The sequence below is a fragment of the Mastigoproctus giganteus genome, chromosome 8 (assembly GCF_048544385.1).
Source record: "Mastigoproctus giganteus isolate SK-2022 chromosome 8, ASM4854438v1, whole genome shotgun sequence".
NCBI classification, from domain to species: domain Eukaryota; kingdom Metazoa; phylum Arthropoda; class Arachnida; order Uropygi; family Thelyphonidae; genus Mastigoproctus; species Mastigoproctus giganteus.
Genome location: NC_143582.1, coordinates 209,170,168 through 209,196,532, shown reverse-complemented (window position 1 = coordinate 209,196,532; position 26,365 = coordinate 209,170,168). Strand labels below are relative to the sequence as shown.

At 39.4% G+C, this 26,365-nt stretch overlaps 1 protein-coding gene across 1 annotated transcript in view; it reads left to right on the top strand.

Moving 5' to 3' along the window:
• The window catches only part of Dhc36C (Dynein heavy chain at 36C), a 592,122-nt gene that overhangs the window by 283,093 nt on the left and 282,664 nt on the right, over positions 1–26,365 (top strand). The window contains exon 33 of the mRNA XM_090380456.1: positions 22,775–23,004. Within this exon, the coding sequence (XP_090236582.1) occupies positions 22,775–23,004 (230 nt within the window). The remainder of the gene's footprint in view (positions 1–22,774; positions 23,005–26,365) is intronic.

Here is a 26,365-nt window from a genome sequence, read left to right as displayed (position 1 = left end):
GGAGTTATTCAGCGAGGAGAATGCCATAGATGAAGTAAACACTGGCAGTGAGCTAGATGATCTTGTAATAATTGAGAGTAAAGTTGAGCAGAAATTGTTGAAGATAAATACAAGAAAGGCACCTGCGGTGGATGGGATCTATCCAGTTATATTAAAGGAGGCAGGAAAGGAAGTAAGCAAACCCTTAGCCATAATTATGAAAGCTTCCTTGGACTCAGGGGAGGTATCCATAGACTGGAGATGTGCAAATGTAACTCCAATTCACAAAGGAGGAACAAAGACTGACACAAGTAATTATAGACCTGTTAGTTTAACTTCTGTTCCAGGAAAATTAATGGAGGCACTGGTTAAAGAAGCACTGCAGGATCATCTAGACAAGACTTCAGTTATAGCTTGGACACAGCATGGTTTTATTAAGGGGAAGTCTTGCCTGACCAATTTGATTGGATACTATGATGCAGTCACAAAAGAACTGGATGCAGGGAATAGCTTTGATATTATATACTTGGATCTTAGAAAGGCTTTTGATACTGTTGCACATGGAAGACTGCTGCACAAATTGGAGCAGTGTGGCATTGGAGACAAATTGCTGCTATTGATAAAGGGGTGGTTGAGGGGGAGAAGACAGAGTGGTAATCAATGGACTCACTGTTCATCGTGGACTAATGTTATTATTGGAGTCCCTCAGGGTTCAGTGTTGGGTCCACTATTGTTTTCTGTATTTATAAATAATATTGATGATGGTATATCAAGCTTAATGTCCAAGTTTGCAGACGATACAAAAGTTGGCAGAGTTGTTAAGGACGCTACTGATGCTATGTTGCTGCAACAGGATCTGGAAAGGTTGAGCTGAGAGATGGGCTGAGAGGTGGCAAATGAAGTTTAACATTGACAAATGTAAAGTACTACATATGGGAAACAGCAACCCCAGAGCAACGTATCAACTCTGTTGTACTACACTGACAGTGGTAGAGAATGAAAAGGACCTGAGGGTAATTGTGCAGTCAGATATGAAGTTCTCTGACAGTGCAGACGGGCTGCAAGAGTAGCTCATTGTGTCTTATCAATGATATACAGAAATATTTCTAACAGGGATAAGGAGGTGATTATTCCCTTGTATAAGGCAATGGTCAGGTAGTGTCCTTTGATTACCATACCTTGAGTACTGTATACAGATCTGGAGGCCTCATGTCAAGAAGGATGTAGAGCTGCTGGAACAAGTACAGAGAAGGGCAACAAGGTTAGTGAAGAGAACAAAGGGTTGCTCTTAGGGAGAAAGGCTTACGTTTTGCAAATTACAGTGTCTGGAGACTATGCACTGGCGAGGTGATCTGATAGAGGTGTTTAAAGTCTTGAATGGTTTGAGCATGCTCTATGCTGATGGGATTTTGCCTCTTGCTCAGAACAATCACCTGAGAGGGCATAAATTAAAATTGAGGAAAGGCAGATGTAGGATTGATGTCCGGAAATTTGTCTTTAGCCAGCAGGTAGTTGGTTGGTGGAACAGACTTCCATCCCTTGTTGTGGAAGTTGATAGCCTAAATAAATTTAAGACTCAGCTGGACAGGTATTTCGAATGAACAGAGAGGTGAAGTGGAAGTTTTTTTTTTTTTCCTCTGGCTGATGGTGCATAAGCTTGCGTCATAAGGCATATGATGCAAGAAAGCTGGCTTTCTTGCATCATATGCCTCTACTAATGCTAATGCTTCGAGGTGAGCGGACGCGCTTAGACAGGGCTCCTCTGTTAAGTGGTTTACTTTTGGATAGTGCTTTTAAATATTTGATTTATTTAGATATTGTTGGATTATTTTGTTATAGGTTTTCCTGTAACTGTTTGATTTTAATAATATTATAGATATAATTTTTTAAAGTTACTTTCATTGATATTTATTTAATTTTATAATGGTAGTTACACGATCTGCCTTAAACACGTCACAGGGTATCGTGACTCACACGGAAATAGCCGATGGCCGTTTGCGGGTGAGTAATGATTTAATCCGTTGTGGAACCTGTGGAATGTTTTCCAAGGTCGACCTGGTGACTAATTCTACCTCACCTGGGGATTCTTTTCTTTGTGATCGATATAAGGAGTGCACCGATCTTAAATTACAATTTGGTGCACTGATGGAACAATTTGAGTCCCTGAAAAAACGAGTGCTTGCCCTAGAAAATAATGCATCTGGGAGCTCGTCAGGGACTCAAAACTCCAGCAATCTACCAAGTGATGCACACCCGATTCGAGCCTCAAAACAGAAAAACCAAGTGCAAACTTCTCTGGTTAAAAAGGACATTGTTTTATTAGGAGACTTCATTGTCAGGGAAACGGGGAATATTTTTTGTAATAAGGATAGGTGGAGCAGAACCAGGGTATGTCTGCTGGGAGCAGCTATTGATGATGTCACCAACAGATTATCAGATTTTAAAGGGGGTAAAGAAAATATTATTATTCATGTGGGGACAAATGATATTAAACGTACACAATCTGACGATTTGTTGGAAAAATACAGGACCATGCTGAGGAAATGTCGCGAGCTAGGCCATAATGTCTATGTGTCTGCAATTCTGCCCAGACACGATAGGAGGGATTATATGTTAAGAGCCTTGTGGATTAACTCAAGACTTGAAGGAATCTGCAAGGCTTTAGGGGGGAAATTTCTGTCAGCATGGCCCACACTTGTAGGTAGAAAGAATTTGTTTTGTAGAGATGGGATACACTTAAACAAAGGTGGTGCAAAAGTTTTTGCCAGTATTATTGAGGATACCTTAAAGGTTTAGGAAAACTTCTAGTTAGGGGGGATGTGGGTAATACTGACATGCATTTATCTGATAATATTCATCAAAGTAACTCTTGCACATACCTTAAGAGTTCTTATCTGTTACCCCAACTGGACGTATTATCTAGATGTTCTGGGGGCAGAAACGTTTCACGTGAGGGGGGGGTAGCTAATATCAGGGAAGAGAGCCTAAAAAACTTCAAGGGTTGTGTTAGGGTTGTTAAATATACAAGAACAGTAAATCTTAATTGTTTATACAGTAATGTTAGAAGTGTCGTCAATAAAATGAGCGAATTCGAACTGCTGGTTAAAACAAGTAACGCGGACATAATAGGGCTTACAGAGACGTGGTGCCACCCGGAAATTGGGGATGGTGAGTTTCAGTACGGCTTGTATAATGTATTTAGGAAGGATAGGTTAGATAGAAGGGGTGGTGGGGTAATGCTTCTTATCAGAAGCAGCCTGAGTGTGACGATAGCTTTCCCAGATTCAGACATTTCACATGCTAGTATAGAGTCTGTATGGTGTGAGATAGTTGGAAACAAAGGTATAATGCGAGTAGGAGTAATCTACAGACCAGGTGATTGTGAAGATTATGACAAAAGTCTCTACATGCAAATGGAATGGGCAAGTAAGCGTCAATGCCTTATTATGGGTGATTTCAATTTGCCTCTAATTGATTGGAGTAAATGGGAAGGAAACTCGACATGGGGAACAAAATTTTTAAATCAACTAGATGACTGTTATTTGTATCAACATGTCAGGGAAAGTACTAGAGAAAAGAATATCCTAGACCTCATCATCACACATGAATCAGATGACATAACAGGGCTGATAATAGAGGAACCAGTAGCAGGAAGTGATCATGGAGTTCTACGGTGGATGATGACGAGAGAGGTAGCAGAAGTAAAAGGCAAAGCAATGAGTTTTAATTTCAGAAAAGGAAATTACGATGCCTTAAGGTACTACATGGCCTCTATTAACTGGATAGATATCGCGCAGAGAATGAATACAATTGAACTGTGGTACGCTTTTAAAACATTAATCACAGATGGCTTGAATGCGTATATACCATTAAAAAAATACTCCACGAGAAGGGTTCCAAGTTGGATGAATAGTGAAGTTGCCTCATTACTTGAGCAGAAAAAGGTGTCATGGAAAGGTTACAGAGCAATAAAAAGTGCTGAAGCCTATAACAGCTACAAGGTGATGTGTAATAGAGCCACAGAAAAGGTTCGACAGGCAAAGGCAGTTTATGAGAAATCACTAGCAAACAGAGCAAAGAGGGGGGGGGATAAAGAATTCTTCACATATATAAATGCCAAGAAGAGCAGGACAAACCAGATCGGACCTTTACGCAAGGAAAAGGGGATAGTAATAAATACACCAGCTGCCGTTGCAGATGAACTCAACAGTTATTTTGCATCGATATTTACAAATGAAAAACCTTTTGTGGAAATGGGAAATTGTGGGAGCGAAGTTGAAAAATATGTAATTAATGATATTGAAATTTTGCAAGATTATTTAATGAAAAAACTTTCGAGTCTACAGACCAGTAAGGCTCCTGGAGTTGATGGAATATACCATATAATCTTAAGAGAGGCAGCAAACGAGTGCATTGAACCATTGAGGCTAATTATGCGAGCATCACTAGACTCTGGGGAGATTCCCTTGGATTGGAAAAGGGCAAATGTATCTCCCATACATAAGGGTGGCTCTAAAAGTGAAGTTGGAAATTATCGACCTGTCAGTCTGACTTCAGTAGTAGGGAAAATCATGGAGGCAATGATCAAGGGTGGAATTCAGGATCATTTGGATCGAATTGAAATTCTCAAGGATTTAGCATTAGCATTAGTAGAGGCATATGATGCAAGAAAGCAAGCTTATTCAGCATCAGCCAAAAAAAAGAAAAAAAAAAAAAAAAAAGAAAGAAAGAAAGAAAAAGCACAACCACTACTCCCATTTTACCCCTCCATTTGTTCGAAATACCTGTCCAGCTGAGCCTTAAATTTGTTTAGGCTATCAACTTCAACAACAAGTGATGGCAGTCTGTTCCACAAACCAACTGCCCGCTGGCTAAAGGCAAATTTCCGCACATCTGTCCGACATCCGTCCTTCCTCAATTTGAATTTATGCCCTCTCAGGTGATTATTCTGAGCAAGAGGAAGAATCCCATCGGCATTGAGCATGCTCAAGCCATTCAAAGCCTTATACACCTCTATCAGATCACCTCGCTGATGCCTAGTCTCCAGACTGTAATTTGCAAAACATAAGCCTTTCTTCGTAAGAGCAACCCTTTGTTCCATTCACTAATCTTGTTGCCCTTCTCTGTACTCGTTCCAGCAGCTCTACATCCTTCTTGAAATGAGGCCTCCAGACCTGTATACAGTACTCAAGGTGTGGCCTGACCAATGCCTTATACAAGGGAATAATCACATCCCTATCCCTGCTAGAAAAATTCCTGTGTATCATTGACAAGACACCATGAGCTACTCTTGCAGCTCGTCTGCACTGCTCAGAGAACTTCATATCTGCCTGCACAATTACCCCCAGGTCCTTTTCATTCTCTACCGCTGTCAGCGTAGTACCACAGAGTTGATATGTCGATCTGGGGTTACTGTTTTCCATATGTAGTACTTTACATTTGTCAATGTTAAACTTCATTTGCCACCTCTCAGCCCATCTGCTCAACCTTTCCAGATCCTGTTGCAGCAGCATAGCATCAGTAGTGTCCTTAACAACTCTGCCAACCTTTGTATCGTCTGAAAACTGGGACATTAAGCTTGATATACCATCCTTCAAACAGGCCTCTGAGGTTGGGTATATCCATACTGTGACTTTAGTGTTTTGCACCAACCTTGCGTAGAAGTAGAAATAAAAACACCAGGGAAACTAAACTTTTGATAACTGTATTTAAAATAACCCGCATCTACAATAAATTTAACTTTACAATAAACTCTACATATAAATATTAAAATCTGCTACATTACAATCAAAAATGTATAAATATACAGATTAAAACGATAAAAACCGTAGCTTTCAAAGGCTCAGCCTTCTTCTTCAGCGGTAACTCTTGCTATGCAGTACAACTTTAAATATCAGCAGGCCAACGGTACTCCTCACGTGTTTCCATTCTCGTGTGCCTCGTTCTCTCGCGTTGTGGAACTGGAAGTGGCCCGAGTGGAAGCCACACGGAATCGTTCATCTCTTCTGAGGATAGTGGTCTCAAAGATGGGATGAATCCGCGTACCTCTATCCCTATTTATGTTAATTGTAGAACAAATCCGCAAACTCTCGAGCCACTTACGGTCCCAAAACTTACGCGCCCGATCGGTGATGATAGCATCGTCCGGGGAGATCTGGTGCTGTTTCTCCCAAAAATGCTCGGCCACGGCGGACTTGCCATATTCCGCATTTCTTATTGCCTTAGCGTGTTCCCCCAGACGATCTTTGAGACGGCGTTTTGTTTCCCCTACATAACACTCCCCACAATCCGGGCATCTAATGCTATATACGACCCCACTAGTGTTCTCTTTTTTAATGGGGTCTTTAACCTGAGACACGATAGTGCGCAGCCTCCGTCCCGGAAGCTGCACACAACGCGTCTGGTACTTTCTTAGTATTCTAGCTATATGATCAGTTAAACCCGGATAGTAGGGAATGTATGCAGTGGCTATCGGTGTAAATGGCTCGCCTCTCCTCTGATTTCCTTTAACATATTTCTCTATAATCCTCCGGGGGTAACCACATTTTGCAAGATCCGTTGCGACCCGTTCATACTCTAATTTTCTATCATCGGAGGCACTGCAATGTGATTTTGCTCTTTCAACTAAAGCTCTTACCACACTGTTCCTATGATGGTTGGTTTGGGCTGAGCTGTAATGCGAATACTGCCCTTTACACATGGACTTCCTATACACCCTAGTCCTCAGCTGTCGACCTTCTCTACAGACCAACACATCCAGGAACGGCAAGACTCCTCCTTCTTCCACCTCCGATGTAAATTGTATGAATGGGGAGAAGCCATTTAAGCTGTTCAACACTTGATCCTCACTCCCCTTTCGAATGATTGAAAACGTATCATCCACATACCTTTTCCAGGGGCGCATAGGGAGAACACTAGCATTAAATATTCTGGCCTCGAGCTCCTCCATAGCTAAATTAGCAATAATAGCGCTGATGGGGGAGCCCATGGCTGCACCATTAACCTGCTTATACATAGTATTACCAAACACCATAGTGGTACTTGAGAGGCATAACTCTATTCCTTTCTCAATATCCTCTAGCTTTAGCTGTGTTCTAGTACTTAGGGTGGTGTCCCTCTGTAATGCCAAGCGTGCACACCACACCCCATGATCAATCGGAATACATGTAAATAGCGATTTCACGTCGAAAGAAATCATGATCTCATCTTCTTCTATGGGTTGGCTTCTAATAAACTGAACAAAGTCTTTACTATCTTTAATACTGTATTCTGAAAGCCCCACTAGTGGGGATAATAATTTGGCTAAGAAACCAGACAGTGCATAGGTTGGACTGCCTATAAATGAGACTATGGGTCTAAGTGGCACATCCACTTTGTGAATTTTAGGCAAGCCATAAAATCTTGGCATTTGGTTACCTGTAGCGCGCAACATCCAAAACTGTTCCTTAGAAATTTTGCTAGACTTAAGCCAACTCTGTACCATACCGTTCACTTGGCGTTCCAACCTAAGAAGAGGACTTTTCTGAATAACTTTATAAGTCATCTGATCTTCCAATAAACACAACGCTTTACTTCTATATGCTTCCTTATCAAGAACCACAGTTGCTCTACCCTTGTCCGCGGGTAGGACTACGATGCTATCATCCTGTTTAAGGCTTCTTAGCGCAATTCTTTGCTTCACATTAAGATTGGAGGGGGCAACTCTAGCTTGACTCAGGATCGCTGCCACTTTTACTCGAACTTCATTAGCTGTAGTTTCGGGAAGTTTGCTTAAAGCCCTTTCCACGCCCATAGCTACTTCTGCAACGGGTAATCTGGGCGGCACCATGGCAAATTCCGGTCCTAAATTTAGAACCTCCAACTGCTCCTTAGTTAACTGTTTATTGCTCATATTCACCACAAAATTCTTGGTGGTGCTATCACTACTGCCCCTAGGCTTGGTTCGTTCTTTAAGCTTGTCAAACTTCCCCATTTGCCTCCGTCTATAACTGTCCGAAATTCGTTTTGCTTTAGCTGTTACTACACTAACCACTCCTGCTAAGTGTACCGGAGACAACTTATCACTTAACTTATCCAAGCACTGCCTTTTACCTCTCCTAATGTGGTATAAATCATTATGTAATTTTCCGATCCATATATTAAGGATCTTCCTTTGATACCACTTGGTAACGTTAAATACTCGTTCATCCTCAAAGGGTAGCTTTGTTTGAAAGCCTCGTGGAATGAGATTATGCGTCTTGCATCGATGGGCAAACCTCAAATGCTGTTCATGCTTCGCCTCCCTAACACTATGCCTCTGAAATTCTCTGACGCACTGCACAATTGGACGGCCATAACATCGAAATAATTCTTCAAACAGGCCTCTGAGGTTGGGTATATCCATACTGTGACTTTAGTGTTTTGCACCAACCTTGCGTAGAAGTAGAAATAAAAACACCAGGGAAACTAAACTTTTGATAACTGTATTTAAAATAACCCGCATCTACAATAAATTTAACTTTACAATAAACTCTACATATAAATATTAAAATCTGCTACATTACAATCAAAAATGTATAAATATACAGATTAAAACGATAAAAACCGTAGCTTTCAAAGGCTCAGCCTTCTTCTTCAGCGGTAACTCTTGCTATGCAGTACAACTTTAAATATCAGCAGGCCAACGGTACTCCTCACGTGTTTCCATTCTCGTGTGCCTCGTTCTCTCGCGTTGTGGAACTGGAAGTGGCCCGAGTGGAAGCCACACGGAATCGTTCATCTCTTCTGAGGATAGTGGTCTCAAAGATGGGATGAATCCGCGTACCTCTATCCCTATTTATGTTAATTGTAGAACAAATCCGCAAACTCTCGAGCCACTTACGGTCCCAAAACTTACGCGCCCGATCGGTGATGATAGCATCGTCCGGGGAGATCTGGTGCTGTTTCTCCCAAAAATGCTCGGCCACGGCGGACTTGCCATATTCCGCATTTCTTATTGCCTTAGCGTGTTCCCCCAGACGATCTTTGAGACGGCGTTTTGTTTCCCCTACATAACACTCCCCACAATCCGGGCATCTAATGCTATATACGACCCCACTAGTGTTCTCTTTTTTAATGGGGTCTTTAACCTGAGACACGATAGTGCGCAGCCTCCGTCCCGGAAGCTGCACACAACGCGTCTGGTACTTTCTTAGTATTCTAGCCATATGATCAGTTAAACCCGGATAGTAGGGAATGTATGCAGTGGCTATCGGTGTAAATGGCTCGCCTCTCCTCTGATTTCCTTTAACATATTTCTCTATAATCCTCCGGGGGTAACCACATTTTGCAAGATCCGTTGCGACCCGTTCATACTCTAATTTTCTATCATCGGAGGCACTGCAATGTGATTTTGCTCTTTCAACTAAAGCTCTTACCACACTGTTCCTATGATGGTTGGTTTGGGCTGAGCTGTAATGCGAATACTGCCCTTTACACATGGACTTCCTATACACCCTAGTCCTCAGCTGTCGACCTTCTCTACAGACCAACACATCCAGGAACGGCAAGACTCCTCCTTCTTCCACCTCCGATGTAAATTGTATGAATGGGGAGAAGCCATTTAAGCTGTTCAACACTTGATCCTCACTCCCCTTTCGAATGATTGAAAACGTATCATCCACATACCTTTTCCAGGGGCGCATAGGGAGAACACTAGCATTAAATATTCTGGCCTCGAGCTCCTCCATAGCTAAATTAGCAATAATAGCGCTGATGGGGGAGCCCATGGCTGCACCATTAACCTGCTTATACATAGTATTACCAAACACCATAGTGGTACTTGAGAGGCATAACTCTATTCCTTTCTCAATATCCTCTAGCTTTAGCTGTGTTCTAGTACTTAGGGTGGTGTCCCTCTGTAATGCCAAGCGTGCACACCACACCCCATGATCAATCGGAATACATGTAAATAGCGATTTCACGTCGAAAGAAATCATGATCTCATCTTCTTCTATGGGTTGGCTTCTAATAAACTGAACAAAGTCTTTACTATCTTTAATACTGTATTCTGAAAGCCCCACTAGTGGGGATAATAATTTGGCTAAGAAACCAGACAGTGCATAGGTTGGACTGCCTATAAATGAGACTATGGGTCTAAGTGGCACATCCACTTTGTGAATTTTAGGCAAGCCATAAAATCTTGGCATTTGGCTACCTGTAGCGCGCAACATCCAAAACTGTTCCTTAGAAATTTTGCTAGACTTAAGCCAACTCTGTACCATACCGTTCACTTGGCGTTCCAACCTAAGAAGAGGACTTTTCTGAATAACTTTATAAGTCATCTGATCTTCCAATAAACACAACGCTTTACTTCTATATGCTTCCTTATCAAGAACCACAGTTGCTCTACCCTTGTCCGCGGGTAGGACTACGATGCTATCATCCTGTTTAAGGCTTCTTAGCGCAATTCTTTGCTTCACATTAAGATTGGAGGGGGCAACTCTAGCTTGACTCAGGATCGCTGCCACTTTTACTTGAACTTCATTAGCTGTAGTTTCGGGAAGTTTGCTTAAAGCCCTTTCCACGCCCATAGCTACTTCTGCAACGGGTAATCTGGGCGGCACCATGGCAAATTCCGGTCCTAAATTTAGAACCTCCAACTGCTCCTTAGTTAACTGTTTATTGCTCATATTCACCACAAAATTCTTGGTGGTGCTATCACTACTGCCCCTAGGCTTGGTTCGTTCTTTAAGCTTGTCAAACTTCCCCATTTGCCTCCGTCTATAACTGTCCGAAATTCGTTTTGCTTTAGCTGTTACTACACTAACCACTCCTGCTAAGTGTACCGGAGACAACTTATCACTTAACTTATCCAAGCACTGCCTTTTACCTCTCCTAATGTGGTATAAATCATTATGTAATTTTCCGATCCATATATTAAGGATCTTCCTTTGATACCACTTGGTAACGTTAAATACTCGTTCATCCTCAAAGGGTAGCTTTGTTTGAAAGCCTCATGGAATGAGATTATGCGTCTTGCATCGATGGGCAAACCTCAAATGCTGTTCATGCTTCGCCTCCCTAACACTATGCCTCTGAAATTCTCTGACGCACTGCACAATTGGACGGCCATAACATCGAAATAATTCTTCAAACAGGCCTCTGAGGTTGGGTATATCCATACTGTGACTTTAGTGTTTTGCACCAACCTTGCGTAGAAGTAGAAATAAAAACACCAGGGAAACTAAACTTTTGATAACTGTATTTAAAATAACCCGCATCTACAATAAATTTAACTTTACAATAAACTCCGGATTAGGACCGGAATTTGCCATGGTGCCGCCCAGATTACCCGTTGCAGAAGTAGCTATGGGCGTGGAAAGGGCTTTAAGCAAACTTCCCGAAACTACAGCTAATGAAGTTCGAGTAAAAGTGGCAGCGATCCTGAGTCAAGCTAGAGTTGCCCCCTCCAATCTTAATGTGAAGCAAAGAATTGCGCTAAGAAGCCTTAAACAGGATGATAGCATCGTAGTCCTACCCGCGGACAAGGGTAGAGCAACTGTGGTTCTTGATAAGGAAGCATATAGAAGTAAAGCGTTGTGTTTATTGGAAGTTTGGTAATACTATGTATAAGCAGGTTAATGGTGCAGCCATGGGCTCCCCCATCAGCGCTATTATTGCTAATTTAGCTATGGAGGAGCTCGAGGCCAGAATATTTAATGCTAGTGTTCTCCCTATGCGCCCCTGGAAAAGGTATGTGGATGATACGTTTTCAATCATTCGAAAGGGGAGTGAGGATCAAGTGTTGAACAGCTTAAATGGCTTCTCCCCATTCATACAATTTACATCGGAGGTGGAAGAAGGAGGAGTCTTGCCGTTCCTGGATGTGTTGGTCTGTAGAGAAGGTCGACAGCTGAGGACTAGGGTGTATAGGAAGTCCATGTGTAAAGGGCAGTATTCGCATTACAGCTCAGCCCAAACCAACCATCATAGGAACAGTGTGGTAAGAGCTTTAGTTGAAAGAGCAAAATCACATTGCAGTGCCTCCGATGATAGAAAATTAGAGTATGAACGGGTCGCAACGGATCTTGCAAAATGTGGTTACCCCCGGAGGATTATAGAGAAATATGTTAAAGGAAATCAGAGGAGAGGCGAGCCATTTACACCGATAGCCACTGCATACATTCCCTACTATCCGGGTTTAACTGATCATATGGCTAGAATACTAAGAAAGTACCAGACGCGTTGTGTGCAGCTTCCGGGACGGAGGCTGCGCACTATCGTGTCTCAGGTTAAAGACCCCATTAAAAAAGAGAACACTAGTGGGGTCGTATATAGCATTAGATGCCCGGATTGTGGGGAGTGTTATGTAGGGGAAACAAAACGCCGTCTCAAAGATCGTCTGGGGGAACACGCTAAGGCAATAAGAAATGCGGAATATGGCAAGTCCGCCGTGGCCGAGCATTTTTGGGAGAAACAGCACCAGATCTCCCCGGACGATGCTATCATCACCGATCGGGCGCGTAAGTTTTGGGACCGTAAGTGGCTCGAGAGTTTGCGGATTTGTTCTACAATTAACATAAATAGGGATAGAGGTACGCGGATTCATCCCATCTTTGAGACCACTATCCTCAGAAGAGATGAACGATTCCGTGTGGCTTCCACTCGGGCCACTTCCAGTTCCACAACGCGAGAGAACGAGGCACACGAGAATGGAAACACGTGAGGAGTACCGTTGGCCTGCTGATATTTAAAGTTGTACTGCATAGCAAGAGTTACCGCTGAAGAAGAAGGCTGAGCCTTTGAAAGCTACGGTTTTTATCGTTTTAATCTGTATATTTATACATTTTTGATTGTAATGTAGCAGATTTTAATATTTATATGTAGAGTTTATTGTAAAGTTAAATTTATTGTAGATGCGGGTTATTTTAAATACAGTTATCAAAAGTTTAGTTTCCCTGGTGTTTTTATTTCTACTTCTACGCAAGGTTGGTGCAAAACACTAAAGTCACAGTATTGATATACCATCATCTATATCATTTATAAATACAGAAAACAACAATGGACCCAACACTGAACCCTGAGGAACTCCACTAATAACATTAGTCCAAAGGATACTCAGCATGGTTTTGTAAACGGAAAATCATGTTTAACAAATCTGGTTCGCTATTTCGAAAGGGTCGGTCACTCACGAGCTTTATTTAGGGAATAACTTCGACATTGTTTATTTAGATTTCAGCAAAGCTTTTGACTCAGTCCCACATGAGCGGTTGCTTTATAAGCTGGAACAGGTTGGAATCACTGGGAAAATCCTTAGATGGATAGAAGGATGGCTTCAGGGCAGGAGGCAGAGGGTTGTGATAAATGGCTATTCCTCAGATTGGGTTGATGTAAGAAGTGGGGTTCCCCAAGGATCAGTATTAGGACCACTGTTGTTTTTCATTTTCATAAACGACATTGATGAAGGGATAGAGGGCATGATGTCTAAATTTGCAGATGATGTTAAAATTGGTAGAGTAGTTAATGATCACTGTCAAGCTGAGCTTCTTCAGAGAGACCTAGATAGACTTCAGGAATGGTCAGAAAAATGCCAGCTGTGCTTTAATCCAACAAAGTGTAAGGTATTACACCTGGGAAACAGTAATCCCAAAAAAACTTATTCACTTGGTGGAGTTCAACTAAACTCAGTACTGGAGGAAAGGGACTTGGGTGTTACAATACGGTCAGACACGAAATTCTCTGAGCATTGTAAACAGGTTGCAAGGAAGGCCAATGGTGTCCTATCGATGAACTATCAAACTTTTGCAAGTAGAGATAGGGAAGTGATAATCCCATTATATAAGGCTTATGTTAGACCACACTTGGAATACTTTGTTGAAGTATGGAGACCGCACCTAAAGAAAGACATTGAGCTTCTTGAAAGGGTGCAAAGAAGGGTAACTCGCCTGGTGAGATCGGCAAAAGGGTGTCCTTGTGAAGAAAGACTTCGAATATGTGGGTTGCAGAGTTTGTAAACTAGACACCTTAGAGGAGATTTGATTGAGGTGTTTAAGGCTCTGAGAGGCATCAGTAAAATGAATGAGGACAAAATTTTTAAGATTATAAATGATGCTAGAACTAGGGGACATAAATTCAAGTTACGGGGGGAAATGTTTAGATTGGACTGTAGGAAATTTTATTTTAGCCAGCGAGTTATAAATTACTGGAATAAGTTGCCTTCATGGGTGATAGAGGCCGACAGTTTGGGGAAATTCAAAGGTCATATGGATAGTACTTTCGGGTAAGGGAAGTGCATAGGATGATAGGTTTAATTTCCTTTATTATTTTTTTTTATTAATTATTATTATTTAGTTATTTATTTTATTTTTTATTTATTTATTTATTTTGTTGTTTTTATCATTATTTTGTTCCGATTTTTAAAAAAAAATTTTTATTTATTTATTTTTTTAAAATTTATTATTTTATATTTTTTTTTGGCTGGCGCAGCATGAGCCATAGGCTTTCTTGCACCATGCGGCCGTTACTAATACTAATGCTAACATAAATAAATTTTAAGAATCTTCTCTTCATTCCTATTTACTTATTACAATGGTGAAGGGAAAGGGACCAACAGAAAGTGCAAGTGCTTACAGTGCTAGGAAACGAAACAAAATTGATTTAGAAATGAAGATGATTAATTAAGAAGTACAAAGTTTGTCACCTGTTGCACAGAATTAGGTCTCGCTGCTTCAACGGTGAATACTCTTTTAAGGGACAGTGCACGTATAAAAGAACATGTTAAAGGATCAATGCATTTAAGATCAACTGTGATCACAAAACAGCGTTCAGGTGCTATATCGAAGATGGAAAATCACATTCAGAAGCAAGTACCCAGAGTCCAATGGCCATTCGGGCAAAAGCAAGAAGTATTTATAAATATAGTAAGGATAGGTACAGCGAACCTCAAATCAAATTCGTGGCAAGCAATGGGTGGTTTAATAGGTTCAAGCATCGCACTGGTTTCCAAAACATTAAAGTATGCAGTGAAGTCACTAGTGCTGATTCTGAAGCTGCAGAGAAATTTTGTGATGTATTGGGAAAAACTTCTAAATTTCCACAGCCCTCAACTTCCGTAGCGGCTTGCTTATCAGCTGGAGAGTTAATTCTGGCAGTGATGCTCGAAAGGGAAAACTTGCTGACATTATGCCTGTCTCCTCTCTCTTTTTGTAATTTTATAATTTTGAAATTTTTGTAATTTTGTAATTTTTTCTGCACTTGAGATAAAATAATTGAATAAATAATTCTATTTGTATGTTTGTCGAACAGTTCTTTTTTGCTTCAATCAAATTCAATCATATTCGCGAGTGCTGCATAAACATTTAGGGATATTCCACCGTACATTCCACCTTACAGGTCCTTGAGGTTGTCACAGACATTCTCTCAGATATTCCAGACTAGCTGTACTTGCTACCTGGGAGTCTAAAACGCTGATGGAACTGATATTCGGGTGACACTCAAGTGAAGTGGACCCAATTTCGGCAAAGTCCGGACAGTTCGTAACAGCCAAATCCTCTGCTTGCACCTTCACAATGGTGGGACTGTTAGTAATCCTGGGTATAACCTCCATGCACAAGTACATGGTGGATGACCACCCAGGTGTGAACCAACGTATGCAGGGGAGGATCGCCACCCCTCTGTGTTATCAGGCAGTACTAGGTGGTAGATGACTCTCATCAACCGGTGCAATACTACCACTTTACTTATTGGAGGCTTGAAGTGGTGGAACCTATGTTTAGTCTCTAGAGCTAAGTTCCGGTCAACCCTTCCCCACCTCTTCCATCATGCAGTATGATTGATGACTTTTGAGGTTATGATGAACATCGTGGCGAGATTCAATATTCTTTACATTTCGAGGGTACAGCACTAAAACGGTGTTCGCAGGCTGGCCACTAGTTAGTACACCGGACCGAACCTATTGGTAACTCTCTAGGAGGCTTCCGGATCAGCTAGTATATAATCTTGCTACCTCTACTCTGCCAGGTAATGACTGGAGGGAGTCCGAGTAGTGTGTATGCGGGGAGCATTGTCGAGGCCACATTATGTCAAGGAGCTGGGTATATTCTTACCATGTGCACGCCATATCCAAAAATTTCATCACTTCATACAGCATGTCCCACCCACTTTTTATTACTATTGATTACACCATGAATTGTCAAACTAATAGAGCAAGCTTATCTGCGAAAAGATCTAAACCTCCCAAGCACTTCCTAATTCATTTCACAAATATACGTGGTCTCAACTCTAATCTCAACGATGTCCATTTCCACTTGCAATCTGCCAAACCCCATGTACTTTTTCTGACAGAATCTCAGTTATTGGTTGATTCAACTACTGCTCATCTCAGATGCCCAAATTATTCGTTGTATGATTCCTTTCACCTCAAAGGTGGTACTTGTGCATATGTCCATTCTGATATTCCATGTCAGGGACTTAGCAATTTGGAATCTCGTCTCTTTGATCTTCTCTGGCTTAAAATCTCTCTACCTCATTGTGTCAAATTCATCTGTTGTCTCTACCGTTCTCCCAACTCCACTAATCACTTGGAGCTCTTTGACTTCCTCTCTTTGCAACTTGACTTTCTCCAGTCCAACTTTCCTAACAGTGAGGTAATTTTCCTTGGTGAGTGATTTTAATGTTCACAACTCCAGCTGGCTTCCGTTTTCTATTCACACCGACCCAGCTGGTCGAGATGCTGAGGCTTTTGCAGTTACTAATGACCTTGCACAGATTGTTCATTTACCTACAAGAATACCGGACAATCCTAATCATACAGGCAATACGCTTGATCTTTTTCTCACAAACAACCCTTCTAAGTACACGGTCGAGGTGAGAGGTCCTTTAGGCACTTCAGATCACAACTTGGTGATTGTCTCTTCTCCAATGGAACCTTTATCTCATGGCTATTCCCAACTTCGTGTTGTTTGTCATTACAAGAATGCAAAATGGGATGACCTGCGAGACTTCTTTTCTTCTTTTCCTTGGTCGGATTACTGTTTCAAAACTTCTGATGTCAACGTTTGCTCAGATCTTGTCAGTGAAATCATTCTTGCAGGAATGGAATCCTTTATCCCACACTCCACTTTACAATCTTGTCCTTTATCTAAACCTTCATTTTCCAATAAATGTGCTAAGGCTGTTCAAGAGAAGAATGTAGCATGTCGTAATTGGCTTGTTTCTAATTCTTCAATTTCATTTTCTGGCTACACCAAAGCTTGCAACAATTGTAAAGCAGTTATTAATCAGTCCAAACTAGAGTTTGAACAGGCTAAGAGTAGAAAACTTACTTCCTGCCCTAATGGTAGCTGAGCATTCTGGTCTCTTATAAGAAATATCTGGTCTCTAATAAGAAACTGTACAGGGAAATAGTGGGCCAGTAACTCAGAGAGTCTTATAATGGGAGATTTTAATTTCCCAGATATTGACTGGAATTTGGGGGCTGGTCACTCACACACTAGGAAGGCTTTTGTGGATTTATTGGATGATTGTTTTCTACATCAGCATGTTCAGGAGGCAACTAGAGGGAGGAATACTCTTGATTTGATTATCAGTAGTGATTCTTCATGCATTAAGAATCTGCATATAAATGGACCACTAGGTGGCAGTGATCACAGTGTGCTGAAGTGGGATTTACTCAAAGAGGTAACTACCATTAGGGGTAAAGGGAAGGGTTATTGCTTTCGTAAAGGCGACTACGATGGACTGAGACAGTATTTAAATTCTATACAGTGGGACCAACTGATGATGTTACCAACAGCAAATGCAAAATGGGAGGCATTCAAAGAACTTATCTTGGAAACTACTAGGCTTTACATACCAACTAAGAAATATTGTTCAAGGTTTAAGCCTAAATGGATGTCAGATGAACTAATGAGGCATATGGCAGAGAAGAAACATGCATGAAATACATACAAATTAACACATGGCACAGAAGCCTATGATATATACAAGTTGATCTGTAACCAAGTTACCAAGGAGGTTAGGCAGGCGAAGGCATATTACGAGAAATCTTTGGCAAGGGAGGCAAAGAAAAACAGCAAAGAGTTCTTTACTTAGGTAAACTCTAGAAGGAAGGGGATGAATCCGATTGGTCCACTTGATATCGATGGGTCAACTGTTGATGATCCTGCTCAGGTAGCTAACAAACTAAATGAATATTTGCATCGACGTTCACACATGAGGAGTTATTTAGCGAGGGGAAAGCCAGAGGTGTATTCAACTCTAGCAGTAAGCTAGAGAATCTTGTAATAACTGAGAGTAAAGTGGAGGAGAAATTGTTGAAGATAAACACAAGAAAGGCACCCTGGGTGGATGGGATCTATCCAGTTATATTAAAGGAGGCAGCAGAGGAAGTAAGCAAACCCTTAGCCATAATTATGAGAGCTTCCTTGGACTCAGGCGAGGTACCCACAGACTGGAGATGTGCAAATGTGACCCCAATTCACAAAGGAGGATCAAAGACTGACACAAGTAATTATAGACCTGTGATTTTAACTTCTGTTCCAGGAAAATTAATGGAGGCACTAGTTAAAGAAACACTGCAGGATCATTTAGACAAGACTTCAGTTATAGCTCGGACACAGCATGGTTTTGTTAAGGGGAAGTCTTGCATGACCAATTTGATTGGATACTATGATACAGTCACAAAGGAACTGGATGCAGGGAATAACTTTGATATTATATACTTGGATCTTAGAAAGGCGTTTGATACTGTTGCACATGGAATACTGCTGCACAAATTGGAGCAGTGTGGCATTGGAGGCAAATTGCTGCTGTGGATAAAGGCGTGGCTGACGGGGAGAGGACAGAGAGTGGTAATCAATGGACACTGCTTGTCGTGGGACTGATGTTATTACTGGAGTCCCTCAGGGCTCAGTGTTGGGTCCATTATTGTTTTCTGTATTTATAAATGATATTGATGATGGTATATCAAGCTTAATGTCGAAGTTTGCAGACGATACAAAGGTAGGCAGGGTTGTCAAGGACACTACTGACACTATGCTGCTGCAACAGGATCTGGAAAGGTTGAGCAGATGGGCTGAGAGGTGGCAAATGAAGTTTAACATTGACAAATATAAAGTACTACACATGGGAAACAGCAACCCCAGAGCAACGTATCTACTCTGTGGTACTACACTGACAGTGGTAGAGAATGAAAGGGACCTGGGGGTGGTTGTGCAGGCAGATATGAATTTCTCTGAGCAGTGCAGATGGGCTGCAAGAGTAGCTCATGGTGTATTGTCAATGATATATAGGAAGTTTCCTACCAGGGATTAGGAGGTGATTATTCCCTTGTATAAGGCAATGGTCAGGCCACACCTAGAGTACTGTATACAGGTCTGGAGGCCTCATTTCAAGAAGGATGTAGAGCTGCTGGAACAAGTGCATAGAAGGGCAACAAGATTAATGAATGGAACAAAGGGGTGCTCTTACAAAGAAAGGCTTAAGTTTTGCAAATTACAGTGTCTTGAGACTAGGCACCAGCGAGGTGATCTGATAGAGATGTATAAAGCCTTGAATGGTTTGAGCATGCTCAATGCTGATGGGATTCTTCCTCTTGCTCAGAATAATTGCCTGAGAGGGCATAAATTTAAATTGAGGAAAGACGGTTGTAGGATAGATGTGCATAAGTTTGCCTTTAGCCAGCGGGTGGTTGATTGCTGGAACAAACTTCCATATTTTGTTATAGAAGTTGATAGCTTAAGTAGACTCAAGGCAGAACTTGACAAACATTTGGAGCAAGTGGATGGGTGGAATAAGTTTTTTTTTTTTTTTTTTTTGTCTAATGCTATGTAAGCTTGCTTTCTTGCATCATGTACCTTTGCTAATGCACAATGCTAATGCAGTATGAGGGTTATCAAATGGTAATTGCAGCAAGCCATTGACCATATCAATTCTTGAACAATGGTAAATGGGTTCAAGTTTTCATCCCAGAGGACCATCTGTGTCCCCTTTTGTCGAAAGTGCAATCTTCACCCCAAACCAGAAGTAACACTCGGACAAAATGTAATCCCAGTAGCATCTAAAACAAAATTCTCCAGCCTTATAATCAGTAAAAATTTGACATTCTCACATTACATCCATCAACTTCAACCAAGTTACACAAAGAACCTTTACATGTTATGGGCTATATCTTCCAACAAGTGGGGTGCAGATTGTTGTACATTACCTCAAACTTATCATGCACTTGTTTGTTTTAAACTAAATTATAGGTCCTGGGTGTATGCATCTCCCAGAAACAGCTTACTGGAATAGCTTTACCCAGTCCACCATCAGGCCATCCGCATTGCTACTGGAGCATTCTGAACATCTCCTGTCCAGAGCCTGTATGTTGAAGCAACCAAACCATCCACCATCCTTGTTTCTTTGATGAAAGTAGTTGTCATTAAAGTATAGAGTATGCCTTTAAACTAAGTCCCTGCCAGACAACCCCCACATGGGCATCTGTTTTTGAGCCACATCGGGTAAACCTCTATAACAGCCATAAGACTGCCAACTGCCCCTTTGGTATCTGTATCCAAGATTTTCCTAAGAGAATTGAACATGACTGTAGATAGTGTGGCTGAGTCATCAAGGCAATCACCACCCCACCACCTTGGCATGCCCAAATACCATCATGTAACTTCTCCATTGATAATGGGAGAAAGGCTGCCACTCCTAATTCTACCTATGAATAACTCTATGCTGCCCACTGAGCTGAATACTCTGACTTTCTGCCTGTCTTCACTGATGGCTTGAAGTAAGAATCATCTTTTGGGTCCCAGATATCACTATATCTGAGAAGATTCCTGACGCATGCAGCATATATTCCACAGAGTTGTAAGCTATAGAATTAGCTTTAGGCCACATTAAAATATACAATTACCAATGATATATGGTGTACACAGACGTATTAAGTATACTACAGGCTTTATTAGGAATGAGATATAATCCTCATTCTTAGCTGACCCAGGTTCAGCAGATGCTGCACTTCCTTTACAACTCTCTTTTCAACATTCATTTCTGCCGGGTTCCTAGCCATATTGGGATCAAGGGTAACAAACTGGCTGATGCCACAGCCAGGTCACCGCAAGCCGAGAACAACCATAACCTGTTAGTGCCCTATACAAACTATGGGCAAATAATACGCAAGAGATTACTCTCCCAGCGGCAACAATATTTGCATGGGCAGGTTATAAACAAGCTATATCAGATAAAGCCTGTAATCCAAGAATGGCAGTCAAGTCTGTGCAGGAACTGCAGAGAGGAAGTTTTTCTAGCTCGCCACTGCATAGGATACAATGATCTTGCTCATGCATTCCTGTTGAGAGCAGATGACTCCCATATGTGTGAGAATTGTGACACATTTTTAATGGTTCAATATCCCAGTGTCCATGATATAGACACCAACATCTTTTATATTTTACCACTTTTAGTGATTTGACTGAGCCTTATACTCTCAGTCAGATTTTATCCAACAATGACGGTGGGCAGCCATTTTTAGTTATTTAAAATCATTAAACCTTTTTAGTTGTATTTAAAAGTCACTTTTTTATACCCTTTTACATATGCTTATTGTTATACATTTGGACATAGTGACCTAATTTCATTAGGTCACTGAATTCTTAACTGTTATATTTTATATAGCCTCAGTTGCTGATCCACCAAAAAAAAAACGTAAACCAAACCAAAACTTTTTTGTCACAGATCTCTGTAACAAAAAAAAAAAAAAAAAAAAAAAAAAAAAAAAGCCACATGTCGAAGATTTCTTGTTTTGTTAAAGAAATAGAAATTTAAAAACAGGTGTTGTTTTCATTTCCTGTGTTGGAAAGTATAGGAAATTACTCCCTGCAAATAAATTCTTAACTTTATATTTGTTTCTTAATGCCTATATAAGTGTCACCATGATACCAAAGTCAGTCTACCTGAAACTCTAGTTTATCGTTAAGAAAAATAACAAACTGACCATAGAATACAGACAGACATGATACACAGACATTTCATAGTCTTAGTTTCTTTTGTGTAAAAGCAAATGAGAACAACTAAAGCAAACAGCATATAGGAGTACTTTGATTAGAAATACTTATAAATAACTACCAGATGTTCCAAATAGATAGTGTGCATGTTAATGTATAGCTAAAGATGAGGCAATCAGATGCAATGTCTTTGTACAGCTAACAGTAGTAACATATGCTTTTATATACAGGTTGTTTCAAAATTATGTATACAAACTTTTAAAAATTTATATTTAATGAAGAGTATGCACCAGTTAATTTTCTTATACTCATTTTGTAGCTTAAAAATAATTTTTTTATAATAATTTAATTTTTGTTTTATTTTATAGATACGTCTAAAACGATGGAGAGTATCCAATTAAGTTTTGAAGAAAGAAAGACAATTATAAAATGGTATTGGAAATATGAAAATGTCAATGAAGTTCAGCATGCTTGGAAATCACAATATGGAACAAAAGCACCCACATGTTTAACAATTACTCATTTTTGGGATAAATTTGAGGAGCATGGAACCATTCAAAATATCAATAACTTAGCATGTAACAGGAAAAGGGCATCAAGAAGTAATGAAAACATTCAAGCAACAAGAAATGCTGATGGAGGGCATCTTGAACAATTAAAGTTTTATTTTTGTAAAAAAAAGTTAATGTTTTTTGTCTTCAAAGTATCAAAAAAATGTATATATTGTTCATTAAATATAAATTTTTAAAGTGTGTATATATAATTTTGAAACACCCTGTATATGTGGTACATATATATAGTTTGTGTTCTAGATTTATAAAAAAAAGTTTAATTTTTACTTGTAGTCATGGCCATCAGATGCTTTGGAAGCAGTTTCAAGTCGCTATTTAGAAGATGTAGAAATGTCAGAAGCTGATCGAGATGGTTGTATTTTCATGTGTAAACTTTTTCATGTGACCACTGAGGAGTTATCAGAAAAATTTTATAATCAGTTGCAGCGCAAAAATTATGTTACTCCAACATCTTTCCTGGAGTTAATTTCTACATTCAAGACATTACTGGAAAAGAAAAGAGGGTAAATCTGAGTTCTTTCTAAAATATATTAAAAAAAAAAAAAAAAAAACAGTTGGACGTTATTATTCACTTAAACCAATAATATATGAGAAAATGAAAAATTATTTTATTTGACTCTGTACATAGATATAAACTATAGTATTGTTTTTACTTTTTACATTTTTCCCTTTTTTTTTTTAAATAATACAGTTGGAAGAAAACTGCCGATTATGAGAAAAGTCTTTAAAGGTTTAACTTTTGTTTTTAATGATTTCATAATTGTCTTACAAGAGATCATTATGAAATTTGAACATGTTTTCAAACTAAGAATAAAAAACATCAAATAAAGAAATTTAAAGAAATTTGATTATATAAAGCTTATTTCACCGTGTAAAGTGTAATAGGCTTTATATCATAAAATTTTGTTTCTGATGATATCAAAAGGAGTTTATTCATATTTGGACATTCTGGAGCTAAACTTCCGAGTTATACATTTTGGATTGTCAACTGTAAAAAATATAACAATTAAAAATAATGGTCACTGTTGTTATTTAAGTAACCCTGTGTTATTCTTATCAAATCTTTGTATTTACCTCTTGCATTTATATTTGACTGACTGTTTAATTGTATAATGATTAATTATTGTTAATTTATTGTTAATAAATTGTTAATAACCTGTTCATAAAGATTTAAGATCTTATCAAAAAGTTGCACTTTGGAAAAAGTTATTAGCATTTTCATGCCTTCTCTTAAAAACAAAAAAAACAAAGCTGAAAGAAAATTTTCTTAATTAATTTGCCAGAAGGTGCATGGAGTTTTCAGGTTTTCATTTTCACTCCTATAAAAAATATTTTATGAAAAGATATTCTGCTACTAGTGAAACCTTTTAAGGAGCATTCTGAAGTCAGCAGCACTAAAAATCTATTTATAATCAGCTGTGTTGGGGGGGGATTCAAAATGTCTTTGGGAAGTGGGGGCTCTATGATTTTCAGTGATTTTCTTGTGATACAGAATTTTATTTGATATCTAGTTATTTATGTTTTACTCTCAAATCAATAAGTAAACACCCAAAAAGTAAAGCTACCTAATATTTTATTATTATTTTTTTATATATTGTTGCTAACCGAACTAATTTTATCCACCATATGGTCACCAAATTGCATTCTGCTTCTGCCTCCACATGGCAGAGTTGAAATTATGAGAGGTGAAAGCCACCTCCAGGTTTAAAAGGAGCAAATTCTGAATAATAGTGACATTAGTTCCTCTGGGCTTTCAGCTCCAACCTAGATAAGAAGAAGAAAAGATAAAAAGAACATTAAAGGAACAGCCAAACAAGAGAAAGCTGATATCAAGAATTCCATAAAAAAACTTTTTATAGACATGCTGTCACCTTTTTAGAATTCAAGAACTTCCTAACAGTCGTTGATTTCTCCTCCCCCAAGATTATAAATCAGCTCAAAATGGATGAAATATTCATTGAAACTACCAATCCAAAACACTCCAAGTGGCTACTGAACATTAACTGTTTTGGATAATTACCAGCTTGCAGTCTTAACTCTCACTTCTTACTCAGTACACCAAATAGTTTTGGGAATTGGGACCTCTTAATATTTCAGAAGATGAAATGTCAAATGAACTTTAAAGAACAAGAAGTGGTTGAGGTTAAGATAATCTCAATTAAATGAGTTGACATCATTCCTACAAGCAATGTAATCTTCACACTCAGAACAGCTGAATATTTAATATGGAACATCAGCAGCGGAATAACTGGGGGGGGGGGGGTTCAAATCTTCCTCTTCCCTACTATTCCATTATTTGAAGCTCATCTTTGTTTGAGGAATAGTTTAGAAAATGTGACATAAAATTTATGACCAATGAAATCCTCTTTAAATGTATTATTACACATTTAAATGTATGTATTACTACACTATAGTACGTAGAACACTTCCGTGTGATACTCTCCAGAACGAAAAAATCAAAAACTTACATTAGAGTAAAAAATAAATAATTAAAAACCAATTTAACACAATTCAAATCAATTTAATACAATTAAAAAGAATCTAGCGAAAATATTCAAAAGGATTTTTCTTCTGAAGCTGACAACGCTTTTCGACCATATGTCGTGATCACAGGAATGAAAATTACCGAATAGGGTTGAACCTGAAACTTAAATAGTGATTATTTGTCTTTGCGCATGCGCGTCAAGGTCCACCCATCGAAGATCAAATATGGCCAACGAACATTAACAGAATTCTCGTGTAATTTAATTTCTACGGTTTCTGCAATTAATAGTTGCGTATAATTATGTTGAACGTTAAGTATTTTGGCCTCATTAAATTAAAAAGTCTGTTTTTCGTTAATGGCATGAAAGGCTAATTCTGACACTGCTAAACGAGAAGCACGAACTGAGGCTTCATGTTGATTTACACAAATATTCAGAGAAAATCGTGTTGAACCTTGGTAAGACGAGTCGCAATCACCGCAAGAAAGGTTGTATACCAGATCATTAATTTGTGTGGCGAACGCGGAAAGAACCAAGTGATAGTTCAGTATAGTGTGTAATTTCCGTATTGGCCTGGCTACAATTTTAAATTCGGTATCTTTAAAGAATCTATTAAGTTGTTTGTGCCACTGTTCAATATATAGAACAGAAATAAAGTATTTTTTGATATTACTATTGTTGGTTGGTGTAGTATTTTGTATCCTATCCTGTACCCTAATTCGGTTTATTGTGGCAAGGGGATAACCCCTGATTAAGAACCTGCTAGTTAATATTTGTATTTCTGAGCCCAAAGCAGATTCCGTCATTGAATATTTATAGGCATTTAGAAATTGATTAAAGATAATCGATCTTTTGTAGGTGAACGGGTGATAGCTATTATAATGTAGAAACATACTGGTGTTTGTAGGTTTTCGATAGATGCTAAATTGGATTTTATTCGAGTCCCGAGTAAGCGTGAAATTTAGAAAGTTTAATGACTTTGTATCCATTTCCTCCCTTTCCAATGTAAATTTGAGTCTAGAATGAATATTATTAAATGAATGTAAAATGCCTTGGATAGTACTACTATCAGTAATAACTAGAACATCGTCTAAATATCTCCCATAGTACGCGATACGGGGTCGAAAAGGTGTCAAATGTATATGCTCAATCGTTGAGAGATAGATCTCTGACATTAAGCCGCTCAAGCTCAAACCCATTAGCAATCCGAAAATTTGTTTGTTCACCTTCTCTCGAAAGGTGATATAGTTGGCCTCAACTAACAGTTTAATTAAGTGAAAAATTTCCTTAATAGGTAGCTTCATATAATTAATTGGTGTCGCGTTTTTATTTAGCATATCCCAAATAATATCTAATGTGTATTCAACATTTACATTTGTAT